Below are 11,501 nucleotides of genomic sequence, written 5' to 3' on the forward strand. Positions count from 1 at the left end.
CTGTTCCCAAGGAGGTGCCCAATACTGAAGGCTGAGTCTGTCTCTGGCTGCTCCTGGGTTTGCCCTTCTCCCTGGCTGGGGGCAGTGGGACCAGTGCTGGCTGACAAGCCCTGCACTGCCGCCCCGACAAAGATCCCCCTTGGTCTTCAGCTCACCAGCCGTCAGGGGGAAGCATCAGCACTTTCTGCATCCTGACAATTGCTGTGAAAAACATAATGACTCCAAACAAAGCAAATGAGTAAATGTTAATTATAAAGTAATGCAAAGTTGAACGATTTATAAATGAAACCGTACCAATCATTTTTTGGTTTTATCTAAAAGGTCAGGACAGGCTAAAAAAATACTTTTTAAGAAAGGCCAAGTCCTAAGTGAGATGAAAACAATTCTCTGGGAAGGAAGGAGGAAGGTTTCTTCAGTATAGAAACTGATTCAAAATCCACTTAGACTTTACAGAAATAAAGCTATTCCAGCAGAACATTATGTGCTGTCAGCATCAAGTGGCCAGTAAGTGAACTTCTGAGCTATGAAGTGGGCATCCAGTGCAAAACAAGAGCTTTTCTCCAGTAAAAGCTTCCCTGTAAGATGCCCCCAGTGATCCATTAGCCAATGATTTCAGGAAGTCTTAAGATAAATGCTTGCACATTAAAATAAATTTCAAATGTATTCTCAAAAGAGTTACATGTGTATTGCCTTAACAAGCATTTCAGGCAATTTTGCATCATGATACAATAATAGGAATGAAAGAATTCTCTTTCAATAGGCAAAATGGCTGCAGTTACCATGAAATTAGTAGGGAGTGTGGAAGGAAGTAGCAGACCACAATCCTGGTTAGATGGTAAGGGTCACAGGTTTGTTATTAGTGGGTCATACTCTTTTTGGAGGACTATAAAAAGTGTAGTAAAGTAGGACTTTAGCCTGTGACCTGTCTTGTTTAATACTTTCATCAATGACCAGGAGGACACTACAGATTGGACTCTCATTAGGTTTGTAGGTAACACCTACAAACAATATGTTTGAACTGCATTTACAGAAGCATGGCTGATACATTGATAGAAGGAATTCTGTGCACCTCTGTTTAGCAGTTATTATTTCTGTGTCCAGTTTAAGGCTCACAAAAAGGAAGGGCCCCTGAGAAAAAATTGGTAAACTGGAGTCAGTTTCACAGACAGTCCCAAGATGGCTGGACTGCAGCACTTGTCCTGTGAGGAGAGGCTGAACTTCTTCAGCCGAGAGAAGAGAGTTTCAGCGAGGTCTAAAAGGAGTCTTCCAACACCTATGAGGTGGGAGGACAAGAGGAAAGCATGTACGTTGAAACAAGAGAAGTTCCGAGCAGACATAAGGACCGTACTGTGAGGACAGTCAAGCTGTGAACAGGCTGCCTGGAGACGTCATGCAGTCTCCATCTTTGGACTTTTCAAGATAGGATTGGATAAACTCCTGAGCAACCTGGCTTTATCTCAATGCTCAACTTCTTTTGAATAGGAGGTTCCCTTCCAACCGGAATTATCTGAAGATCTTGAGATACCTAAGCTATGTCTTTGAGTAATTAAAGTTTTTTATGTCATACACAAATTATTAGAGGCTTCACAAATAATAAAGGAGGGAGAAACATTTAAAAGAACAAGGCAACTATACTTCACGTACTTTATGCCTGAACACATCCAGTTCATACAACTGAATTTAAAACTAAATAACTACTCTATCTTTACCCTCAAGGACATGAAGATACGATTTCTATCAGACGTACAAGTGTTCTCAAGCAACTAAACAAACAAACAACTCTCTCTTTAGGCCAGAGAGAAGAAACAAAGACTGAGAGACTAGATAATTTTGCATAATAATTAATACAGTCTGATTAGTAAGTACACGGGGAAACTCAAGTAAGACACAAAAAAATCCCACATTCAGTTACTTCATTATATAGTTCTCTACACCTGGCTGTTGTTTTCTTATCAAAATGATCTCTTTCATTGTGTGGCTGTACCCTTATGGTACCAAAAAAAAAACAAACTCCAAAGTGAAAAAATACCTCCTAGAATTTAAAAAAAAAAATGTTAAAAATGCTGGGTGGGGAGGAGGGAGAGAAGGAAATGGGGATAAATCATCCAGCAGAAATAATTCTAATACATCTGATGTCACTGACAGTATTCATTTTAATTTATTAATTTTAACTTCAACTTATTTTCTAAAGTTAGACCACTTCAAATTGATTTCCTTCAGTACCCAGTAAACTTCATAATGGTCAAAGCTATTCAAAAACTAACTGGAATGGCTCATCACTTCTGATTATGGTGAAATATTTTTTGTTGCAGAAAACATAAATCACTTAATGAAAAAGCCTAAGCACATTATGAGATCATTTGAATGTCAATGTTTTTCAAAGGGGAAACAAAGTGTTCCAACACTTTATCTCAATACCGCTAAATATTCTGAATGTAAGCAGGTGTTTCATCACAAGTTTTCTCCTCAGTTGTTTAATCATTTTGACATGAACAGATAATCAGTCGTCACGAAGCATATAGATATACAGGTTAACGTATTAATCTCTTGACCTTATAAAAATAAGTATTTTGAAGGTCTTGTAAACTCTACAGTTTATGTGCTATTATTAGAAGAGTTCCACTTTATTTAAAGTTATTTTTCTTTAATTTGTTTATTTCCTTAGAAGATTACTTTTAAAAATATTTTAATACAGATGTGTGTATATATATAAATTTTTATATATTACATTTATAGTTATATATATTTAAAATCATTAAAAGCACACTGATTTTTAAATATTTTTTACTCCGTATAAACTGGGACTGTTCATATTACCTATGCATTTTATAGCTGGAATATCCTGTTTTCCTGGAGTTTCTATTATTTTTGAAATGTAGTTTTTCATTTCAATTTATAAATTGCTGAACTTCCAACAAACCTGACCTAAGTAAGAAAAATACTTTCTAAGTATTGCCTAAATTAAAATAGAGTATTCCAGTACATTTTTTCTCTTCTACAGAGGAGACAGAATTACTTACAGTCAGTAGTAATTAAAATCTTGTCATTTGCTGAATGTACAGACATATGTAGACATATGTAGAACAGTAAATGAAACAGAAACGTATTAAAATGTTTGAAAGCACCTAAAACATTAGAGGATTTTCTTTAGGATAAGTATGAAATTAAGAAGATACATCTGTTGTTAAAGCATTAAAAAACGGGAAGGCTCTTTACTGCATCACTTAACATTCATTTCAGAAGTAAATTACAATCCATTAGTTTAAACATTAGCACAGACTACCATGGTTTCATATTTAACATTAATTCTATTGACTTTTTAATAAAATATGATCTTATTTGAAGTACAAAGAAGTTAATTAAAGTTTCAGAAACAGATCTTTCTGGATCTGTATATAGTATCAGAACTAAACTAATCATCAACAGTGGTGTTATTAAAACCTATAATTGGGAGAATTCTAAATTTAAGTACTTTAAAATGGGCGAGAGTCAACAAAATGCAGCAATTTTTCTCCTCTCTGACTTGACTACACCAAAATCAATGTCATTCTCTGCACTGTCATTGTGTGGGTATATAGTTGCAAATAAAAGGCATTTCAAGAGTGCAAAGGTGAAAAATCATCTGTTCAGAAAGTATAGCTAAGTAGCAGAGATAAAAGACTCATGAGCATGAAAATATGCTAATATTTACTTGTGTGACAATGTATGGATTTTAAGTTCTTATTACGCCTGGAGGTATAAAAAGAAAAAGAAAAACTCCACCAAAAAACAAACTGCTGAGAAGCTCTGGTAATTTCCTTTCATTCTATGAAGAGAGGATTCCTTTTTCCTCCACCCATTGCAGAATCAGGTACCCACCTGGGCTCTTTTGACAGCAGGGGTTCAGGGTCTGAAAAGTCACAGATTTACAATTCTGAGAACTAAATATCTGTCCAAACAAAATAAAAATCTGTCCTCTGTCAAATATATAAATAACCAGTGCAATCAGCAACTTATTTGTACTGCCCTAAGCAGAAGCAGGCACAGTGCTTATTTAAGTGACAGACTCCTACAGATGTGACACAAGTGATGCAGCATCTTAATTTCTCGAAGTGAATTTCAAGCCCATGAGTGTGCTGGTAGCAAAAAGCCAATTCAGTAAGTGAGTAGTCACATTGTGTGAGATTCAACCTGAGATTAAGACACTTACATCTGTGTGTCTATAGTTGCACTCGGTATATAAACTACTATAATAAGTGGAAATCTATTTAGTGTAGTCAGTGGAATGTAGTGCTTTAGTTCATCTTGAAGTACACACCTTGGACAGGCTATAACAGCTGCCTATATGCTGTTTGTTGTCATTTCAGGTGTGCTTCCCTGTTTTCTAGTTTCTGTGTCAGAATGCCATGGTCTCATTTACATTTAATTTGCCAGCACGATGCAGATGCCTCATTTACTCTAGAGCACCTCTATTCAACCCCTACCACGTGGTCAGCTGAATCACTCTGTAACATGCACTGACAGGATTAGCTAGATATGGGGAAGATTCAGTTGCTCATACATAGCTTGCGTTGGTGTAATTTTGATATTTCATAACACACTGCTTTGCAACACCTTGCTTTGTCTGCCAGACGAGCCTCTGGACTTTTGTCACTGCTATAAAAATATCTTGAATACCCTAAGTGATTTCATATGTCAGTGCGCATACATGTATGTACAACTGAAATGTGTCCCAAAGCTCCCCAAGTTTAATGGGTTTTTAGATACCTATGGGTGTCTAAACCTGTTGTTTATGATACAGAGACATCTACATTTTGGTGTCTTGGAGCTGAATCTCACCTAAGACTTCATTTCGACTGCTGAGTCTTCCGAAAATAGTACTATGTACTGTTGCAGCAGCCTTAAAGATGAAGAATGAATGACAAATTCTGTTTAAATTGTAGATGCTCAAAAAAAAAGTGATGAATACAGCTCTTCCCTTCTGGCAACTCCAGCCATGATGTTCTGAGGCAGCTGAGTACTACTTACTTTTGTTCATTCGTTACCTGATAGCCAATTGCATCAAAATCTTTCTCAAAGCAAAACCAACAAAAAATCTAAGAAAAGTCTAACTCCATAAATCATTTCTGAATGAAGACACATTTCTATTCATATATAAAATGACAGGGAAAAAAGGGAAAGAACAATGGAAAATCACACAGAGAAAGAGAAAATTTTTCAATGTCAGTTTTCTCCATATTGCATCACAAATTGAAAGTGCTGGCATTTATCCAACTTCAGCTCTACATAGCTGGCTGTCAAGTATTAAGCAGAGTAACCATTTTCATGCTTTTCAACATGAGCATGACAGCTAAATTTCATACTATTCTGAAAAGTTTAATTTCTTCATCTATATTTTCCTATAAGCAAAGATTCTTAATGCAAGGCAGATGTGACTGTGCACTCAATCGACCTACTTGACACTAGTTTGTTACTAGTAGAAGCATTAGTTTGTACATAGCTTAAGCAGAGGTAAAGAAAAGAGGGAAGAAAGAAAATGCAGTTAATTCACAAGTGAAATAAATAGCAAGTACAGGGCTACTACTGAAACCTTCCAGAGCTGTAAACAAGAAGGGACAGAGAGAAGAGAGAGAGGATGCTGGATCTCATAAGACAGAAAAGTTACAGACTCTTAAAGTAAAGTATAACTATCAGAAAATGAAGCATTCTTTTCCAAAAGGCCATTCAGAGTCCAAGTATGCTCGGCATAAAGAATATTGAAGTTTGTGTACACCACCCGCCTGTAAGTCTCGAAGCTGTGATTCTAACTTAATCCCTTCTGTCCACTTAGATAATATTATGGTTTTATACATAAATGATGGAGTGTAAAATGTAGCCAACAGAAAGCAGCAAGCAAAAGGAACTTCTACAGGAACCATGAACGGATGGAGCAAAAAAGCACAACTAATTTTAGAAACAGTAAAAGAGGATTATCAGTGCCAAGAAACACTGAACCAGCAGTTTCAGGAAGATCCAAAGAAGATTTTGTTCTACCTCAGCCAACAATTTCTAACTCAAAAGGAGTTTTAACCAAGCAATAAGGACAGAAAACATCAAGACAAAAAACCCCTCAGTGATTACAAATACCTGCTGAAACATGGGGGAACAGACAACTAAGTCTTGGTTATGACACCATGACCTGGGTAGGGAAACATTTTGTTTCTATTCTAATTGACATACGTCACTGTGATTATCATTTACCTACATCATTTGAATATTGTATAATTCAATAGCTTTCATGAACTAAAATGCTTGTAAAATAAATTAATACACATAACCTGCCTGACAATGTATTTATATGAAGCTGAGAGTTACCCATAGTTTCATATATCATAGTAAACTTTATTTGTTCTGTATAAGCCAATTTAAACATTTTTGTAGGTTTCTGCAAAAGTGAAGCCTTAAAAAAAAATTAGGCAAAATATGATAATTAATGAAATTAAAAGGATGTTTATGAAAGATCATGTAATACCCTGGGTTTTCTGTTGGTTGGAGTTTCTTTGTTATACGTAGCTAGATTTTAAGACTTTGCATTGCATCATTTTTTGTCTTCCTTTCAAATGCATAGGCCACAGTAGCTTTAGATATTATGCTAGGCCATGTGAGGCTGCCTTGTGAAAAAGAATCTTAAACACAATTTTCATAAATTTAAGAGAACACAAAGGAATAGTATTTAGTTATTTCTTATCCTACCCAAAAGTATCCATAAAACTTGTTTATTTCCTTTTGTCTGAATAAAACAACCAGCAAGTATTTTTTCGGATTGTAGTTGGTGTAAATGGCATTGCTTTTTTAGCAGGTGGGCTGGGGCATTGCACATGTGACCTCTGTGACAGGAGGTCATGGCTGCCCCATGCTGGTCACAGCTGGTTGCAGCTGGGTCCACAATGGACCCATCACAGGACACAACTGAGTCCATCAGCAGAATCTGTGGCATCTCTGTGAAAACATAACTAAGAGAAGGCAATAAACACTGAAAGAAAGGAAGATGGCCAGAACAAGAGTGTTCCATTCCAGAGCTAACACCCTCAAAGAGACTGGAGGCCATGGATACCCCATACTGGAGCAGGTTCTTCCCTTAAGAGACTTTAGGCCATGGTCAATGCCTATCAGAGCAGAAGAAATGAGTAACAAGGTAGGAAGGGCACAAGGAGTGAAAAATGAGGAGCAGCAGATAGCAGCTCCTACACCTTGACCTGAACCTCCTGCGCCACCCATCACATCACTGAAGAGACAAAGTATAATGTGGTGGCGTAGACAGAGGAAAGAGAGGAGTCTGGAATGAAGTTAAGCCTGCAAAAAAGGGGAAGAAAGGTATTTTCCTTAATTGTTTAAATATTTGTCTGTCTTTCACAACATTCAAATCACTAATTAAATGTTTTAAATTAGGACTGTTTTGCCGAGGACAGTAGTTGATGAGTGATTTCCCTGTCTTCATTTCAACCCATGAGTTTTCTCACTCTTGTTGTTCTGTTTTCTGCCTTGTTCCATCACAAAGCCAGAGTGAGTGGTGACTGGGGGAGTGCTTCACTGATACTCAGGTTCAAACCAACACCCAAATATAGTAGCATAAAATGTGCAGTTGTGCAAACAAAACCAGCAAGCCAAGGGAGTGATAAAGTGAAAAGAGCACTGAAGTGCCAAGCAGTGATGGAATAAGAACTATGCAGTTCTGAAGTTCAGAATCTGACATGTGGCTCCTTCAAAAAATGCAACAATAGAATAAAGAAAGTTAAAGTAGAGGAGGTGGTAAGAAATTACTAATTCTGGTTATAGTGGTACTACTTAGGAAAGATCAAGTTTCAAGGAGGGAAGTCAGAAAGGAGCTACAGTAATATCTATGTTAATCAAGCAGAGGAAAGAACAGGTTTTTACAACAGTTACTACAGTGTAGTACTGTGATAACAACATAGGCTATTAAAAGGATCAACAGACACTCTCTCAAAAGTGATGCAGAAATAAACTCCTGAAAATGAAAACAGGCATATATATCTACATGGCTCTTCGGAATACTTTTTTTTTATTTTTATCAGTTATCTGGCAGCTTTTGTGACAACTCATGCCAGTCCATCAGTAAAACTACTGTTTGAAAATGAGCTTTACAAAAAGGCTTAAAGTTTACTCTAACTGAAAAGACAGAAGTTTCAGTTCTTAACAAAATAAAGTGTTTTGTTGTATACATTTTTACTTATTTTCTAAATGTATGAAAGATTTTAATATGTGTATTTAATTTCCTTACACTCATCTTTGCCTACCATCAACCCAGAAACTCAACACTACCTGACAATAAATTTTGCCATTTTCTACTGTCAAGGTTAGTTTTTAATGAACATATGTGCTTGAGTATGTACATTTAATTCTTTTTCATGCTGAAATTATTTACAGCCTTCTTTTTTTTCCAAAGAGCTGTAAAATATACTTTCTGCATTTAAAGCATGGTGGACAACTGCAGCATTTCACAAGATAGTATAGAGTACACTTCCACACACATTCAGCAATATATTATTAAAAGATAAAAAAGAAAACAAAAAAGCCCATTAAAAAATTCATAATGTAATCACTACAAACTTAGGTGACAAAGAGAAGTAGAAGGTATGCAGCATATTCAAATCTCCCATGCCTCCCCACTCACATGTTTTACATGTCTTGCAGATAACACATTTTGAAACTAAACAGAAGTCTGTTCTCTTTCATTACCTAATACCTCATACTTTGTCAGGAATGCAAGTATGTGTGTCATTTGAGACATAGTTTGTTCTCCTTTTGTCAGTAATTCAATAACTAAAGTCGCAACAATCCGAGTAAGTTTACAGAAACCACCAAAATAGTTATCACATAGTTTCTTAATTGTGGGGTAGGATATGTAGAGAAAGCTAATACTTTATACCTTTCAACAGTCCTGTAAGCTAACAATTTCCCAGTGAAGCGTGTGGTCTATCGTATGATATTACTTGAAGGTTATCACCAAAAAAAATGAGTCAGTGACTTTCATAAACACTTATAGCAGCCCTGAAGCTATGGTAGGAAGGCTCTTTTTACCTAAAATCATTCAGAATACATCTTCCAGAACATCTATGAACTCGAGAAGTCTACAGAGATATACAATATTTGCTGAAATAGTAATCAAATTTGCTCCATTCATTTATAGAATGTTATCTGAGGCAATTATACAGAGTTCTAAAAAGTATTAAAAAATACTCTTAGTCTTTTGTTAGTTGTAATTTTTACATTAGCTGATTAATTTTATCAGTTTCTGCAAACATTTATGTAACTATTCTATTCCTGTGCTAATTTTCCTATAGAGAACTGTAAAATTAAAATAAAACCTGAACTAAATCTCCTTTGGAATGCTGTGATACTTTTTTTTATCAGACAAATGGAAAAGCACAAAATCACAAAAAAGGTTACTGTTCCCTGAAGATCCATTGATATACTGTAGATATTGAAAAATATTATTAACAGTAATGTTTATGAAAAAGCAGATACTATTACCATACACTAATGAAGCTCAGTTTTCATTAGCACTTCATCATCATAATGACCTTGTTCCAAATGGTGATATTCCCAAGTTAAAGCTTCAGATGCTTCCACTCTTACTCAAAATAATGCTTGTTCATAAAAACAGTGGATAAGAATCTTACAGGTTAATTAAACCCTTAATAGCACAATGCATTCAGAAACAGGAAAAGATAATAAACTTAATGCTACATTAGTAAACAGAAACTTACTCACTGTTTTACAAACATGACTTACACACCCAGAGACGCATATAGATGTTTTAATGATAAAAACATTATTTCTGTATGTGTTACACAATATTTTTCAGAATATTAGAACCATTTTTAAAGCTAAGTATTGCACAGGGTAAAGTGAAGCAGATATCTGTTGTATTTTTTATAACTGTATTTAGAAATACTAGATAATATACTACCCGTACTCTAACATACTTTAATTTGATGTAACAGGTTGAACAGATGAAATTATCATTTATGCAAATACAACCTATACTTTTATGATTATTTTTTAAAATGGCCTTTCCTATTTCCTCTACAACTTCATACATCATTTTTTTCTTAACAAAAACAACTACAACAAAAAATGTATTTCTTTAAATGTACCTTGGTAGTGAGCACTAAATCCACGGTATCTGTGATTGCTGTCTGTTACAAAATGTAGTCTGAGCCAGTTTTTGTTGCTGATAACTGGAGGAGGTATATTCATGCCAGAGAGCCTGAATTAAAACAAACAAATAATGATTAATAACAGATGAAAAAAATATCAGGGCTGAAGAAGAGTAGATCTTCATAAAGCTTTGATAAAAGTCTTGCATAGAAAACCTCTTTTTTAAACACACATTCATTTACATGCCTCCTGTGGGACTTCTTATTTATCAATGAATAGCACGTTATGACAAGCATGAACAGACAAGATTGTCTATGCTGCATGCCCAAGTGATGGGACACAAATCAGTGCTAATCCAGAAACCACACTGTCATGTTATTGGTCAGGCATAACACTATCGTCAGGCAAGTACATGACACTCAGGCTAGAGTTTATGTCTATCCAGGTCAGTCAACAGGTCAGGCAGAACACTGCTCTGGGCACCAGGAAAATGATTGTATGCCATGACTTTCATGTTCAAGATACAGAACAAGAGAGCTTAGGTTATGTTTGCTACCAATTAAAACTATAAACCAGACATCTGTTTCTCAAGAGTATTTTTCTAAATTCAGGATACAAAACAATAAGAAATACTCCATCACTTCAGTGAATCTGAAAATCAGTTATTAAAAGTACAAGAAGCATAGGGAATTGTGGTGGACTGACCCCAGCTAGCAGCTGAACATTACACAGCTGTTCACTTAGTCCCCTCCCTGCTCCTGGCAGCAGGACAGGGGACAGAATAGGAAGAGGAAAAGCAAGAAAACTCTGAGGTAAAAAAAAAGAAAGAAAAGGGAGAGAAGGGAAGTGAAGGGGAGAGGAAGGAAGGGAGGGGAGTCTGTAATGAAACTGGTCATAAAGCTATTCAGGCAATCCACAAGTGAAGAGAATGTGAGGTTTCTGCTTTAGAAATTCCTTGCTTTTACAAAGGACTTTTCATCTAACCTTTGAAGTGGCTTTGCAAAATGCAATAATGTCATTATCAATATTGTTATCTCTATTTTACAGAATAACTCATTCACAGAGAGGGAAAGCAACTTCAATCACACAGCAGACCAGCGACTAAAATAAAATTGCAAGAAAAAACCTGCAAGTTCAGAGCTCTGGCTTTTACAATGAAAATCAAATCAGCATTGCCTGGTGAATTGCTGCATATCGTCTTTTGGACTGCACAGTCCTCTCTCTCCCTTTCTTTCAAATAGGAATTTTTGCTTTGAGCTTTCTTTAAAAAAGCATGTTCTTCCTGTTTAAAGTAGAAATAAATTTGACAATTTGAAATTCCTCATCAAATAAAAAGTCTGAAGAATTTTATATAGTGCCTT

The 11,501-nt window shown here is 35.6% G+C and overlaps 1 protein-coding gene across 1 annotated transcript in view; it reads right to left on the reverse strand.

Moving 5' to 3' along the window:
* The window catches only part of LOC104545194 (CUB and sushi domain-containing protein 3-like), a gene marked incomplete at both ends in the record, with an annotated part of 43,816 nt that extends 33,567 nt beyond the window's left edge, over positions 1 to 10,249 (reverse strand). Inside the window, one exon of the mRNA XM_010190262.1 lies at positions 10,137 to 10,249. Coding sequence (XP_010188564.1) covers positions 10,137 to 10,249 — 113 coding nt within the window. The remainder of the gene's footprint in view (positions 1 to 10,136) is intronic.
* Positions 10,250 to 11,501: the final 1,252 nt, after the last annotated feature.

The sequence above is a fragment of the Mesitornis unicolor genome, unplaced genomic scaffold (genome assembly GCF_000695765.1).
Source record: "Mesitornis unicolor isolate BGI_N332 unplaced genomic scaffold, ASM69576v1 scaffold44808, whole genome shotgun sequence".
Classification (NCBI taxonomy): Eukaryota; Metazoa; Chordata; class Aves; order Mesitornithiformes; family Mesitornithidae; genus Mesitornis; species Mesitornis unicolor.